At 38.8% G+C, this 16711-nt stretch overlaps 2 protein-coding genes across 3 annotated transcripts in view; one reads left to right on the top strand and one right to left on the bottom strand.

Annotated features, from left to right (window-relative positions):
- Positions 1-296: 296 nt before the first annotated feature.
- LOC131362459 (sp110 nuclear body protein-like) lies at positions 297-9282 on the bottom strand. The gene is made up of 11 exons (XM_058404462.1): positions 9118-9282; positions 7716-7890; positions 7422-7598; positions 5267-5365; positions 4428-4561; positions 4258-4305; positions 4111-4156; positions 3830-3997; positions 3557-3696; positions 3317-3372; positions 297-969 (listed from the first exon to the last, which is right to left on the bottom strand). The coding sequence occupies exons 1-11, from the start codon at positions 9280-9282 to the stop codon at positions 936-938; spliced, it is 1242 nt and encodes a 413-aa protein (XP_058260445.1). The 3' UTR covers positions 297-935.
- Positions 9283-12218: 2936 nt separating this feature from the next.
- LOC131362381 (nuclear body protein SP140-like protein) overlaps positions 12219-16711 on the top strand; it is a 13416-nt gene continuing 8923 nt past the window's right edge. Inside the window, exons 1-6 of one of the 2 annotated variants that reach the window (XM_058404295.1) lie at positions 12219-12439; positions 12627-12713; positions 13975-14149; positions 14320-14520; positions 15152-15271; positions 16568-16701. In XM_058404295.1, coding sequence (XP_058260278.1) covers positions 12645-12713; positions 13975-14149; positions 14320-14520; positions 15152-15271; positions 16568-16701 — 699 coding nt within the window. In that variant the 5' untranslated portion in view covers positions 12219-12439; positions 12627-12644. Of the gene's footprint in view, positions 12440-12558; positions 12714-13974; positions 14150-14319; positions 14521-15151; positions 15272-16567; positions 16702-16711 lie in introns of both variants that reach the window. The other variant, XM_058404294.1, reaches the window with a different exon arrangement.

Below are 16711 nucleotides of genomic sequence, written 5' to 3'. Positions count from 1 at the left end.
TAGATAGATAGATAGATAGATAGATAGATAGATAGATAGATAGATAGATAGATAGATAGATAGATAGATAGATAGATGGGCAAACATGCTGCTCTTTAGTGGAACAAGACATCAGGAATGAATAGATAAACAGATTAAGAAACAAAGAGTTTATTTTTAGATATGATTATTGCAGAGTCATACACATCTGAAAAGACAGCTTTAATTTCCATCTTTACAAGTTCTATGGACATCAATGTTCTATGGACATCAATTTTTATTGAACTTAATAAAATAATATTACAACACGCTTTCATTTTTAGGAACACACTTAGTGAGAGACATCGGGCACAAATTCAGTAGGATGCTAGCTGACTAAAATGTTCAACAAGAATTATAGAAGCTGATCAATTCACTCTAAAAGTTAGACACTAACTATGCTTTGTGAACAATAAGATTCTATGGTGAAGACTTAACTTTAAAATGTAGAAACAATGGTTGATTTTAGCTGCCAAAGACCAAAACCACTGGATATTATAGACGCTACTGAATTTTAAAGACACTACTGGATATTATAGACACTACTGAATTTTTAAAGACACTACTGAATTTTTAAAGACACTACTGGATATTAAAGACAGTACTGATTTTTTTAAGACACTACCGGATATTAAAGACACTACAGAATTTGAAAGAAATGACTGGTATTAAAGACACTACTGAATTTTTAAAGACTCTACTGAATTTTTAAAGACACTACTGGATATTAAAGACAGTGCTGACTTTTAAAGACACTACTAGATATCAAAGACACTACAGAATTTTGCAGACACTACTGAATATTAAACACAGTACTGAAATTTTAGAGACACTACTGGATATTAAAGACACTACTGAATTTTAAAGACACTACTGGATATTGAAGACAGTGTGAAGATCTTCTACAAACATCTTGCTCAATCTGGCTCCCATCTTGCCAAACTCATTATCCTGTGTACACACACCCAAACACACACACACACACACCCAAACACACCCACACACACACACACACACACCCAAACACACCCACACACACACACACACACACACACACACACAAATTATTATCCGGCAGCAATTTAAGACATTTAAAAAAAAAAGACATTCAATTATATTTTGTACATTATTAAAGTAGATAAATTACAGAAGAAGCCTTGTACTGAATGATGAATGATGATGTCAGAGATACACTCCAAGAATTTTCCTCTTTGATTGAGGTAGGTTCAGGCCAGGATGTGATGGCAGATACCTTTCCTTGATCCATTTCTACTCCTTTATGCGAGATTACATATCCGAGAAAGGTTATAGATGGATGATGAAATTCACATTTTTCCAGCTTTACACAGAGATTGTGATCTGTAAGGCGTTGGGGGACAGCATGAACGTGGGAAGCACGTTGCTCTTGGCTGGTAGAGTAAATGAGGATGTCGTTGAAATAAGCGATGACGAATTGGTTGAGCATATCTCGGAACACCTCATTGATCAGAGATTGAAAGACGGCGGGAGCATTGGTAAGTCCATATGGCATGACTAAGTATTTGTAATGTCCATGCGTGGTATGAAATGCCATTTTCCACTCATCTCCTTCCCTTATTCTAATAAGGTTGTAAACTCAAGGTAGACCAGGAATAGGCAAGGATCATACACAGAATAATCAAGGCAATCAATGGAGTAACGCTCAGTATGTAATGCAGAGATCACGATACTTCGCAGTGAACAAAGGGCAGTGTGCTGTTTAAATATCCCGAGTACACCCCCCCCCCCAAACGTTAGCTGGTTCACAGTTCCTGATCGTCGTCTGATTTGATCACCATTTGGTGGTGAGAGCTGGGATATGTAAATGATTATTCCTCCTGCTAAATTCGGACAAGACAGAGGTGCTTGTACTAGGACCACAGGCAGTTAGAAGTGAGCTTTCTGATTACAGAGTAATGGTGGATGGTCTTTTGGTTTCATCTTGTCCAGCAGTAAAAGATCTTGGTGTGATTATTGACTCTGGTCTTTCGTTTGAAGCTCATGTAGATAATATCACTAGGGTAGCCTTCTTCCATCTTAGGAATATCGCTAAGGTAAGAAATATGTTGTCGCTTCATGATGCAGAAAAATTAGTTCATGCTTTTGTTACCTCTAGGTTGGATTATTGTAATGTCTTACTGTCTGGATGTTCCAGAAGGAGCATACACAAGCTCCAGTTAGTCCAGAATGCAGCAGCTAGAGTCCTAACCAGAACCAGAAAATATGAACACATCACTCCTATTTTAGCCACACTACATTGGCTCCCAGTCAAATTTCGCATTGATTATAAAATACTGTTACTAAACATTAAAGCACTAAATGGTCTTGCGCCGCAGTACCTGAGCGATCTTTCAGTCTTTTATGATCCGCCACGCCTACTCCGATCAAAGGGTGCTGGTTACTTGGTAGTACCTCAAGTAGCAAAGGCTACAGCAGGGGGCGGAGCTTTCTCTTTCAAAGCCCCAAAGTTATGGAACATCCTTCCAATTAGTGTTCGGGATTCAGACACAGTCTCAATGTTTAAGTCTAGGCTGAAGACACATTTGTTTAGTCAAGCTTTTAATGTATAGTTTTCTTAGGTAAAGGAGCAGATCTGGAAGGTTCATGGGCATAGAGTGTTTGGTGTACTGGGATGTGTTGGATGCTGTCATCTTACCACCCTCACAAGTCGCTCAGGTTTGCTGACTGTGACCTTCTGGCTCTCCTTTTAGTTATGCTGTCATAGCTAGTCTTGCCGGAGTCCCTGCCTGCACTTTACACATAATTCTACACTGTCTTTAAGCATCACATGATCAGAAACTTAATATCTCTCTCTTTCTCTCTCTACCTTCTCTGTCGAGCTATACACCCCACTCCTGAGCTCCCAGTGTTTGCCAGTTTCCAGTGTGACTACTGCCCTACCCCTGGTCGGAGTCTCGCCGCTTGATGGTGCCCACTGATGCTGTGGATGGATCTGTGTGGACCAGGAGACAGCCATGGACAGAGCCACTTGGGGACTTTCACACCATCACAGATATGCCATTTCATCTGTCAGCCCGTGACAGCAAAGAACCAATGTTTATAATGACCTTAGAAACTACAATGACCTAATAGTTCCTCATGGTCTATACATGCGCTATACAAAATAAACTGAATTGAATTGAATTAAATTATTCAAAGAGAAATGTATGTAGCAGTAGATTTCTAGAGTGACCTCAAAATATGTTTTCTTACACAACTTTGTGTGCAATTTCATCATATACTCCTGCTATCAGGATGATGACAGGGGTTGGAGACTCACCTGGTTTTCAGGACAACACAGTAACACAGCAGTGAATGGATATACAGGATTTTTTTCTGCAAGCAGAACATATACGGGAAGATTTAATACATTTCCCTATTAAAGGTTTCTTTGTACCTAATCTGTCGAGTTACTCTGCGCTTATTAACAGAGCGTGAATATTTAGTTGAATAAATGTATAGTAACTTGTAGGAGCGATACAGTAATATGCTCAAGCATCTGTAAATATCATTGTCGTACCTTCACCAGGTAGTTGAGGGTTTTGCCGTGACACAGTATATCTTTCTTCCAATGTCCTTCTGTCAGAGTTATCTCCTGCTTTACGAACTCCTCAGGACTGAACCAGTGCTCCTCTGTTCGGATGCTCTTACTGCTTGGCCCTGCAGCACAAACACACACTATGTATTCTTATTGTGTTTTGATTGTCCATATTTTGTCATATCGACCCGGTGCAGTCTCACTGTGTGCTTTTACATATCTCTGTTCATATTTCTATTACCTGCGAATGATTACCTGCAAATCTGCTTTTATATAAAGTCCCACTGGCAGATCCACAGCAGACTGGTAAAGCGAAAACCTGGAATTTTGACAAATCCGCTGGCTCGCTGTCATCTTCCTCTTCTTCTTCTTCTTCTTCTTCTTCTTGTTTTATGTCCTCTTCTTCAAGCTTTACATTGGACACTGACTCCAAAAGACCGGAGTAAAGCAACACACAAGCAGAAAAACACAAAAATAAACGGCACAATTTATTTTAGCCTATGCAACTAAGTAAATAAAGGCCTGTGCATACTAACGAGGGCTGGAGCTTTCCGCCACACAGCTAGAAGCAAGTCTTGTTTTCTGTAGTAAAGAAGAGCAAAGATTGTTTTTACTGAAAAATGCATGGCAAATATTTAAAAGCATGATACAAGTGGAAAAAGAGTAAACAGCAGACACAGTACCTTCTGATCATAGCGCCTGTAAGTGCGTGGACACTGCAAATGACCCTCCTTCCAAAAAATAAAAGAAAAAGTAACATGAATTTTTAACATAGCAATAAATTTGTGTAAGCCTGTGCAGTATGAACACAGGTCCAAAAACACTTAATTAGTAGTGAAAAATATAGCTTTACGTTTAGAAGGTTCTGCAGTGGGGTGTTTCGGTAGCGGATGCTGTGTTTCCAGTTCTTGCTATTTCCCTTTCCTGAAAATCTCTCAAACTCATGTGGGGTGAACCACTGGTCCTCTGACAAAACGCACTCTTCCCCTGTAGGAACAAAACTTGATTCAGATCCCAGTTTAAATGCAGTATAAGAGCAAACACAGCTTTATTTCTTTAAGGAAATGAAATCATTTGTACTTGTCCTCCTTTTCTCTTTCTAAACACATCTACACACCACATGGGCTCGCATGCTGCATCTTAAACTCATAACCACATGCTATAGTACTGATGACTATAATGATGGCTTAAATCTATGCACTTCTTAATGGCAACGTTTCCTTAGTTCCGCTTTCGCAGTTTTGAAATTTAGAATGCAGTAGAATAATTGTACTAATCCCTGGAGGGACGTTCAGTTGTCGTAGCAGTTCGGTACTAAAAAAAAAAATCACATGCAGTGGTGATGTGATACATGGTGTGAGAATCTGTACAGTAAAAAAACGAATACAAAAATACTGCGGTAGCCATATGTGCAAGAATAGACTGATATGCTAGACGGAAAAATAGACAAATGTGCAAGGAATGTTCAAAAACATAAAATATTTGTCAGGGCAATCATCATTTAACAAGGAGGAAATTTGGAATTTTTTTTTTTTAAATGACATTTATATGTTTTCTTTTATCTAATGTTAATATCTAATCAGGAATAATAACATAATAAAAATGTTTGGTCATGGAGATATTACAGAACAAGTGAGGCCATTTCTACCTATTAGGTTCATGAGTGATGAGAAGTAAATGATGAAGGTCTACCTCTGGCAAGCTTGTCCACATACAGTGTGCCTTCTTTATCTCCGCAGCTAACAGAAAGAGTTTCACAGCAATCTTCCGGCTCTTCTTCCTTTACTGGGGCTGCAAGAGGGACGTTTTAACAGAAAAGCGTGGAATATCTTTAAAAAATACATGACATCTAAATTACCCAAGGATAAAAGGTTTAATGATTAACGCACAGATCCTGCACAGAGTTTATAATACTGTTCTACTTGTCATAGGTAACTATGCAGGAACTTACCAGGAATGAAGGAATATTTTCTCATTGACACATATCTTAACCTTATTCACTACTAAGAAACTGCTAGTTAATTAGTAAGTTAGTCAGAGTTCACTATTAACTAGGCATTGAACTACTTGCAGACCTAATGGCTGTGGTACTGAACACATTGACATTAATTCTCAACAGCTAAACCCTACCCTGTGTAATATACCTCAATCTGTTCCACATCTAATGTATTATAAAGGTCATCAGAGGAGCACAGGGCCTCTGTCTGACTTTCGGCTGCCTCGTTGAAGTGGTAAGTCAATAGGTGAGCCCGAAGATTGATGTAATTGCGGAGGTCTAGGTCAACTGATTTTTACAAAGTCAACAAACAGCCTTATCCTTGCCTGTAACTTTGCAATCCATGCTTTAGAACACAAAATACTTCCACACGGGGTGATTTTGGGTCTCAGTTATCTGCTCACTGCCTCAGTTCCCCTGCTTGCTGTTAGCTTCCATTTTCATATCATTAGCTTAATTTACTGATCGGTCAAGAGGACATTCAAAACCTTTAGGGTGTCCCCCACTGGATTGGATCCTAAACAACAAATGAAAAGCTGTCTAATGCACTTAGGTTGCACGTTAATATCGTTAGGGCCAAATTATAGTTTGAATATTAATATGAATATGACATTTTCACATCATGTTGGAACGTATGTTCAAATATCGGTTAAAAAATGACAGCCCTATAGACAACTATAACTTACAAAAGTATAAGGCTGTAATGTAGCAATGAGTAACAAAGATTCTCCATTAACTGACTAATTTTAAAGGTAATTTACTTTGATGTCACAAGCTTTAATGGCTCAGTAATTATTGATGAATTAGTAATGAATGAATTAATTAGTTCCAGATCATTAATTACTGAAGAACAACACGGTAACCCCTCAGTCATTAGTTATGAGTTTTATATCATTACTGATAACTGAAGTAGTAGTGTGTTGTTCTTCAGTAGTTAAAGATCATCTGGAACATTATTACACACGGTAATTCATTGATAATTACAGAATCAGCAGTTATACTGAATTGGCTAATTACTGATCTCATGACATCCTTAATCGTAATTACTGCATAGTTAATAGTGAATTCCTTCTCATTTACTAATTTGCTCATTCCTACTAATTTACCTGTGGAATATAGAACAGTATTGTAAAGTGTTACGAATAAGTCTGTACTGAGGGGGTTCATGAAGTTCTGAGAATGTCTGCTGCACACAAAGTGAAATATAAATGTGGTGACTATAGTGCTGAATTTTAAAGATATACACCGATCAGCCATAACATTATGACCAGTGAGAGGTGAAGTGAACCTGTTAGTGGGTGGGATATATTAGAGCAGCAAGTCAACAGTTTGTCCTCCAATGGCTAGACCACTGGCTCTTGTGAGGTGTTCCCAGTCTGCAGTGGTCAATATCCATCAAAAGGATCCATTAAGTCCTGTAAGTATCCTTAAAGGATCTGCTGCTAACATCTTGGTGCCAGATACCACAGCACACCTTCAGAGATCTAGTGGAGTACATGCCTTGATGGGTCAGAGCTGTTTTGGCAGAAAAAGGGGGACCAACACAATATTAGCAAGGTGGTCATAATATTATGCCTGATCAGTGTATATTATGTACATAGGCTACTGCATTTTGAAGCTGCTGCAGCAGATTTTTTAAAACAATTGATGTTTTTTGTAGATTATGCTTTTGGGTATAAAGGAGACATCAATACATGACAGCGATGCACTAAAATTAAAAATTTGTGCCTGAAATCACTTATCAGTCATTTTTCATTAAGTCATTGTACCAATGTACAAACTCTTAGCAGTTTTGTTTATGCTTTTCAGCTTCAATAAATTTGTATCTCTGTCACTTATCCACAGACTCACAGATCCTGGGCTTCCGGATCCTTTTTGCTCTCTTCCGGGTGGATCCGGACACAGAAGAAGTGTGTGGTTCCTCTCCCTCTGACTCATCAGTGCATCTCTTTCTCTTGTTTCGACCCTTCTTGCGCTCACTTCCGGTCACTTTCTTTGTGTCAGGCTCTCCATGAACTTTGACAAAGTCTTAGACAAGAGACACTTAGAATAATGAGCCACACTTTGTCCTTAATAATGAAAAAAAGGCATCATTGTTTAAAAATTAAAACAATTAACACAAATAGTCCAACTGGAGAGACTGACCTTCCAGAAGGCTGGTCATGAGGGAGCAGAGAAAAGGACATTTCTGCAGCATGTGAGCCTCAAACACACATCTCCAAAACGTCTTAATACTCTGCACTCCCTGCTTCTCTACATAGTTCAATATCGTATGCACACCTTTCTGCTTTCCGTCCTTACTTCTTGCATTTGTTACCTCCTGTAGTGAGAGACAGAGAAAGAGATGACCTAAGATACTCATATATCTTCACATATATCGTGTACAGCACTAAATCTCGCATGAATTAAAGCAAACAATTGTTTAGATTTGGATCACATCCAGCCAATCTATATTATGCAATTTCCTGTCCTAAGCCAGGTTCCACTAACTGGACTGCTGTCACAAATTCTCAGAGGCTTGTGTTTAAACCCCAAAAATTTGATGTTCCCTTTGTATATAATTGAATCCTGTGCATTATTATTATTATTTATTTATTTATTTATTTATTTTTAAATTGTGCCTCTCTAACATCATGCCCTGCCCCTGGGGACATTTTGTGTGTCTGTGCCCAGGGCCATGTTCTTTAATAATCCTCTAGGCACTATCAAGACCCAAGCCATTTCTTTATATTCAAACTTGACTAGAACTGAGGCTACATTTCGTTTTAGGAACCACCTGCTGGAAACTTTCCTTGCTGCAAAAAAAAAAAAAATGTAAAGATATAGCTTAACCACAAAAAAATGACACTGACATAGTCATTAATTGTAATTATAAAAAATGAAATATAAATGCAATAAAGACTGCATTTAGGCAGTAAATCATAAGCATTGTCACGTATGCAAACAGGCTTGAATACGATTATTTCCCCTACAAATACAAGTACAATGCTTTCACTTTACAACTCTGTTCATATCCACATCAGGCATAACATTATGACCAGTGAGAGGTGCCGTGAATAAGACTGATGATCTCCTCATCATGGCACCTGTCAGTGGGTGGGATATATTAGACAGCAAGTCAACATTTTGTCCTCAAAGTTCATGTTAGAAGCAGGAAAAATGGACAAGCGTAAGGATTTGAGTGAGTCTGATGAACGGCCAAATTGTGATGGCTAGACCACTGGATCAGAGCATCTCCAAAACTCTGCAGCTCTTGTCTGCAGTGGTCAGTATCTATCAGAAGTCCCATGGAGGCCCCACCTCGTGACTTAGAAAACCTAAAGGATCTGCTGCTAACGTCTTGGTACCAGATACCACAGCACACCTTCAGGGATCTAGTGGAGTCCATGCCTCGATGGGTCAGGGCTGTTTTGGCAGCAAAAGGGGGACCAACGCAATATTAGGCATAATGTTCTGCCTGATCGATGTAGGTCTTCTTGATTACGTTATCTGTATCTCTTGTTTCTGTAGGAAGTAAAAAAAAAGCAATAGGTATTTTCTTTCTTGCCTGGCAGAGATCCTCAGTTATCAGATCGTGGTCCTGGAGCTGGTTGAGGAAGGTAAAGGGTTCGTCCACTTGAGAGGAGATTGCAGTTTTCTTGCGGTGAAAAAAAAGAGTCAACACATCCTGCGGTACCAACTCCAACAGAAGATCAAATCGGTCTCTGTCCATCTCTCGACTGTGGATGATGAAACAACTGTTATAGCTATGTTATTAAATAACATAGAATAATGCACCAGTTATGCAAAAAAAAAAAAAAAAACCCAAAAAACACATAACAAAAATGAATGAATGTTTATCATGTTTATAACTAGCTGCATAAGTTATTAAGACTCCAGGTCCGGTGTGACGGCCTATTACAACTGAATACAAGCTGAGGATATGATGTGATTGAGATAACCTGAGGAAAGAGATACTTAAAAATGAAAGGAGAAGTGGAAGGGCAGTGGCGTCATTTGGTTATGGCAGCCACACCTTGGGTTCATACAGGAAATCAAAGCAAAATGCAATGCTCTCGCAAAGACATATCATTTCACAGAGTCATTTGCTTGATCTTTAATTACACTTTGCATACATTAAGTACAACAGGAAGGAGTTTGAAGAATAATGCGAGCTTTGAAAGAATATAATAAAACAAGGGATTTCTAGAAGACATTATGATAGAATTGAATAGAATAGAATGAGAATAGAATACAAAAAAGAGAAATATATAATCGAATATAGCTATGGCAGAATGTTATGAAATAATATTGCATCTTTACGGACCTCAATAGACAAAGCTACAGGATATAATCGAGCTAGCGGAATGTAGACTTTGCGGAATATAAAATATGAAATGCACTGTAAAATACTCTACCGTTGTGATCCTGGAAAGGACGGAGTAGCGCTGACTGGAGATCATAGAAAGAAAGAAAGAATGAAAGTAAACCTGTGAATGAGCAAGGGTGTCATTTGGTACACTATTCCACCTTTATTTGCATCCTGTTCTTCCTATAGAACTGGCTGAGAAACAGATTCTAATCTATTATTACCTGAGACACGCCTCCTTTCATCTGCAGAGAGCTTTCATAATTTGGATTGTGATGATGCCGATGATGCCGATGCTTCCACCTTTGAACATCACTGTAGGTCTGATGATTTTAAGGGGTATTCACACAGACAAACAGATCTATGCTTAGTTGATTTACACTGGAGATCAGGTCATTTTATTTACACTGGAGATCAGGTCATTTTATTTACACTGGAGATCAGGTCATTTTATTTACACTGGAGATCAGGTCATTTTATTTACACTGGAGATCAGGTCATTTTATTTACACTGGAGATCAGGTCATTTTATTTACACTGGAGATCAGGTCATTTTAAAGATGATTGAATGTTGTGAAATTATATTGCATCTTTACAGAATAGACTACAGTAGACTTTGCAGAATATAAAATATGAAATGCAAATTAAGAAACTCTATTGTTGTGATCCTGAATAGGACAGAGTAGCACTGACTGGAGATCAGAGAAAGAAAGAAAGTTAAGCAAGGGTGTAGTTTGGTTCTGGCAGCCACACCTTGTTTTTGTAGATACAGTATAGATAGATAGATAGATAGATAGATAGATAGATAGATAGATAGATAGATAGATAGATAGATAGATAGATAGATAGATAGATAGATAGATAGATAGATAGATAGATAGAATAAGATAGATTAATTATTTTTATGTTGCGTGTGGTTATGACAATGATTAATAGATTGCTCAATAGTGGACACCTTAATTGAAATTTAGTTTTGTCTGCAGTAAATAAATTAATAATCTCCATTGGCTCATTCTTCTATAATGAGAGTCTTAAAATTTTGGAGTTTTCGGATTCCAGGGAGCTGCTGGAGAATCTTGATCTTCAGTTCATTCAGTAAATTTTCAGGTTTGCTGATTGACTGGACCATTCCAGCACCTTAATTAACATCCTTATCTTCCTGTAGAACCAGCTAAGGATCAGATCCTTCTCAATTATTTTCCTGTACACGCCTCCTTTCACCTTCGGATAGCTTTCATAACCTGGATTCTGATGATGTCATGAGAGGCGACAGCTCCGTGCCACAATACTTTCACTTTTGAACGTCACTATAGGTCTGATGATTTTAACGAGTATTCAAATAGACAAACAGACCTGTGCTTAGTTGATTAAGACTGGTGATCAGGTCATTTCAAAGTCACAATCAGTAATCGGTCATTTTAGAGTTAGAGTTATGAAGTGATGATTCACAGCGGGGATTAGTGATCGATCGTTTTGGAATTTTGATCAATGATGAGTTATTTTGGTGTAAGATTAGTCATTATACAGCAATGTTCAGTGATTAGACTTTTTATTTGTTTGTTTGTTTATATTTTGTTTGTGATCAGTGACAAAATGCACTTTCGCCTGACAGGAATTATACACACACACACACACACACTAAATTGTCAAAAGTATTGGGACACCCCTCCAAATTTAATCCAGGTGTTGTTTTTCAGGGGTTGGACTCGGCCCCTTAGTTCCAGTGAAAGGAACTCTTAATGCTTCAGCTTCATACCAAGACATTTTAGACAATTTCATGCTCTTTGTGGGAACAGTTTGGGGATGACCCCTTCCTGTTCCAACATGACTGCACACCAGTGACCAAAGCAAGGTCCATAAAGACATGGATGAGTGAGTTTGGTGTGGAGGAACTTGACTGGCCTGCACAGAGTCCTGACCTCAACCCCACAGAACACCTTTGAGATGAATTAGAGTGGAGACTGTGAGCCAAACCTTCTCATCCAACATCAGTGCCTGACCTCACAAATGCACTTCTAGAGGAATGGTCAAAAATCCTAAACCTCCTAAACCTTGTGGAAAGCCTTCCCAGAAGAGTTGAAGCTGTTATAGCTGTAAAGGGCGGGACAACTCCATATTACATTCACGTGCAGGTAAAGGCAGGTGTTTATGCCCAGTATTCACTGAACTGCACAAATGATTTTAACACGCTATATGGCGCCATCTACAGGCGCGAGGTGGTAAATACAGTGGAACTGAAATTGTGAATAAAAAGCCAACACCAGCCTCTCTGTGTACATAACCAGGCTCTGCATGCAATTATGTCCAGTAAATATGATAGCTGAACGAAACGAAAGCAATAGCGGTCAACAAATTTGCCCACATGATAACTTTCGGTTTTGATACAGAACTTCCGGTTTCCGGGTTCGGAGAACGCAGCGCGGTTTAATACAGGAAAGCGGGAGATATTGTAATATTTGATTTATATAAACAAAACAAAACAAAATAAAAACACTCTGAACAGCTGTTATAGCTCAGGAAGGTAGGGTTTGATATTTAGTAGATGCTTTTTTTAATGCTACAAGATGTCTTTGGAGAGTTTATCTCGGTATTAGAGCTGATGTTTATCAGCTTTACTGTAATCAGTGTCTTATTGTGCAGAAATGAATGGAATGGATCCGCTGGACTTTCTATCTCATGAGGAGTTATCTCGTTTTTTTCACTGCAAGAAGACAGAGATCTCTTGCATGGAGGAGCCGTACACCTTCCTCAACCAGCTCCGAGACCACGACCTGGTACCTGAACATCTCTACAGGGCAAGAAATCTTTCCTACCTTTTTTTATTCCTACACCTGGGATAATGTAATTGGTTAATAATTGGTGTCTGAAACACACCTGTATTCTAGTGCATATAAGTATTTAATCGGTGTTTATTCATGAATACTGTGTTAATATAATATTAGTATGATTAGGATGTTGAAATTTTTTTTGCTACTCGTTTTCAACGGAGTCGACTATTTAAACCGAATCATTTACATTAAGTTAAGGATCGGTTTCTTGCTTCCTGCCTTTTTTTTTCAAAGTAAGTTTTTCATCTTTAAGTTTTAGCCCTAATCTGATAAAAGAAGATCAACTACGTGACAAAATATCGGCATGAATGGCAATGAATCGGTTGACGAATTCGGCTCTTATTGGTGATTCGAAGTCATTTGACTCAGTGAAAAGAGCGGGCTGTTCATTACTCATCTCTAGGCTGAGAAGCTTCCCGCCCTTTTAGTGCTGCAGGGTGACTTATGGGAGCTGTAGGATCATGCGAATGGTCTGAAAATACAGTATATAATAATACTCTGAAAAACATGGATGTAGTATAGCATTAAATTCATCTTCAAGGATCATGGATGTACTTTATTTCAGCCTTTATTTCTCTCACTTTAGAGTGAAAACATAGAAGTCTTCTATAAGAGACATAAAATACATGTACAGAAAACTCTGTTAAAAAATCATCTCTCTCTCTCTCTCTCTCTCTCTCTCTCTCGTGTGCTCTCTCTCTCTCTCTCTCTTGTGCGATCTCTCTCTCTCTCTCTCTCTCGTGTGCTCTCTCTCTCTCTCTTGTGCGATCTCTCTCTCTCGTGCGCTCTCTCTCTCTCTCTCTCTCTCTCTCTCTCTCTCTCTCTCTCTCTCTCTCTCTCTCTCTCTCTCTCTCTCTCTCTCTCTCTCTCTTGTGCGCTCTCTCTCTCTCTCTCTCTCTCTCTCTCTCGCTCTCTCACTCGTTTCCTGTCTCCCTCTTTTGTTCCCCACCTCTCTCTGGCCCCCTCACTTTCTCTCTTTCTTTTTTGTTTCCTCTCTCTTTTTCCCTCTCTCTCTCGTGCGCTCTCTTTCTCTCTCTCTCTCTCTCTCTCTCTCTCTCTCTCTCTCTCTCGTGCGCTTTCTCTCTCTCTTTCTCTCTCTCTTGTGCTCTCTCTCTCTCTCTCTCTCACCCTCCCTCTTGTGCCCCCCTCCTTCTCTCTCGCTCTCTCTCTTGTTCCCTCTCTGTCTCTCTCTCTCTCTCTCTCTCTCTCTGTCTCTCTCTCTCTGCAGAAGGTAATAAAGATAAAGTGTAAAAGCAAAAGGCAGGACGGTGTGTATGAGATTTTGGACTGGCTGGAGAAGGAGCGAGGAGAGTGTGTGAAGCTGTTTTGGACTTGTGTGTTTAAGAATCATATCCTACAGAAATATTCGGTTCTCCGCTTGCTCCGAAACAGCCTCCTGGATGGTCAGTGATTCCATCAGGATGTTGATGTTTTTGTTTTTGTTTCTATTTGCAGTGTGGTTCCACTGTTTCGCTTAATTAAATCATTCACATTTTAAGAATCAACATGAATTATATATATATTTTGATCATTCAGAATATTATTGTAAATATTGTAAATCCTCTCATTTCAGGCTCCTTCAGGTGTTATATGGTGCGCCATGATGTGAAGGAACTGAGCAAGAACAAGCAAGACTCAATCCAGAGCAGGGAAGATAAAGCAGATAGAAAAAAGAGGAAGAAAAGCAGTGAAGAAACAGAGGAGCAGGAAGAAGCAGGCCCTTCTCCTTTCTCTAATCGCAGCCAGAAGAAACCAGCTAAGAAGCCCGCGTTCAGTCAGTTTCTCTTCCTGTTTGTTTCATGACTTGGGCAAAAATCATTTTATTCGAAGTAAGAAATGAATCTTGGGTTATTGGCGAGAGCACAAGCTCCCGGCGCTGATCCTGGAGAACTCCCTGTCCTGCAGATTTTCCTTTAACTCAGGAAAGGTTGTTAGATAAGAAATCCTGCTCTGGAGTTCATGTGGAGATGTGGTGTACGATGAAACGAATGAAAGGAAGGACTTCAGGGAAAATGTGGATAGCCTGAGGAAAAGGAAGACGTGAGGAAAATGGAGGATGCGAGAAGGAAGATGTCAGGAAAATGTAGATAGCATGAGGAAAAGGAAGACGTGAGGAAAATGGAGGATGCGAGAAGGAAGATGTCAGGAAAATGTAGATAGCATGAGGAAAAGGAAGACATGAGGAAAATGGAGGATGCGATAATAATAATGAAGGCAGTCTGAATTTGTATTACAAGTGCACATTATTACAGGACAATATTACTGTTATTACTCTCTGATTTATTAAAGGCATTAAACCTGCATTTTACTGCAAGAAAGACTATAATATGTCTCTATACTACAGTGTACAGGGTGTATTGATTATAATTAATAGATTTAATTCTCTCTCTCTCTCTCTCTCTCAGCCACTACATCAAGGAAAGGAGAGAAGGCGGATATTTGGATGTGGGATTTGTATAAAACTCATCTCCCTGTGACCTGCGGTGATAAAGAAGGCACTCTGGATCGAAAAAAACTGGCCAGAAGTACACTTTTTTCATATTATTATTCATATAATTATAAATAATACATAACTGTATTAGAAATAAAGTTAAATACAAAAGTCACAGTCAGGACTCACACACAAATCTTTTAATGAAATAAATACAATGATGAAATGGTTACTCTTATTTCTCATTTTTAGTATAAAGAGATTTTTAGAGATATTTTGCATTTAAGGAAGTCTCCAGGGTCAGTGCTTTGTAACGCTCAGAGGTAGAAGTCCTCTCTCTCTTTCTCTCTCTCTCTCTCTCTCTCCCCGTATCTTCAGTGTTTCATTAGGAGTGAAAGTATTTGTGATTTCTCAGGAACACGACAAAACTCCAGAGAAAGAAAGATCCCTGAGAGAGAGTGAGAGAGAGAGAGAGAGAGAGAGAGAGAGAGAGAGAGAGAGAGTGAGAGAGAGAGAGAGATCTCTAGAGAAAGAGGATGGTGAAGCGATGATCGATTGCTATAGCAGCTTACAGTCAGGTCTATAAATATTTGGATGAGTTACTGCTGTTCTCTACAGCAGTAGCTGAATTAATGAATGAATATGAGCTGAAAGTGCAGACTTTCAGCTTTAATATGAAGGTATTTAGATAGATAGATAGATAGATAGATAGATAGATAGATAGATAGATAGATAGATAGATAGATAGATAGATACTTTATTAATCCCAAAGGGAAATTCACACATAAATATATTTACATATAAATCAGGTCAAAGGTGTAGGAATTACATCACTACATATCATACTATACCTATAATTATAATTAAATGTAACTAATTATAAATATAAATATAATTAAGTGTAACAGTAAACATACAAAAGTTATATAGCGCAGAATCGCACCACCTCATCATCTCATCATGCTTGTGCTACCTTCTGCTGCTACAGGAATGATCGTAATTACGGGTTACCCACTAGGAAGTTGCACATGAATGACCCCTCAGGTCGTTATTGATTCTGAGAGTCATAAAATATGTAGATCAGCAACTGTTCCTATGTATGTTGTACATTTTTACGCCGTGAAAAAATAGCTTGTATTTGACCACAATTCCACTAGAAGCAGCAAGGTAGCTAACTTTAAAAAAAAAGAAAAGTGTGCCGTTGTTTCACGTTCTTTTGATACGTACTCGTAATTCGTAATTACCACTTCAGAAGCTGGATCCTTCCCACTGCACATGAAGGCAGCATTTATTCCTTGCGTGTGGACCACTCACTCAGCCCTGGACAGAGCGTGTCTAGGTATAGAATATATCAGTTTATTTAAAGTGGACATTTGTTTTCTCTCTGTAGGGGGTAAGAGTATCCAGTCTCAGGGTCAGTGGTTCTCTGCAGGCGAGTTCGTGAGGTTTGCCGGAAAGGGAAACGGCAGGAGATGGAAACAGAGAATCCTCTGCCAGAACACTCCTCTGCAGAGACTTATAGAGGTGAAGAGGC

The sequence above is a fragment of the Hemibagrus wyckioides genome, linkage group LG12, assembly GCF_019097595.1.
Source record: "Hemibagrus wyckioides isolate EC202008001 linkage group LG12, SWU_Hwy_1.0, whole genome shotgun sequence".
NCBI classification, from domain to species: domain Eukaryota; kingdom Metazoa; phylum Chordata; class Actinopteri; order Siluriformes; family Bagridae; genus Hemibagrus; species Hemibagrus wyckioides.
The sequence above is the reverse complement of the archived record's forward strand: the minus strand, read 5'-3'. Positions and strand labels throughout refer to the sequence as shown.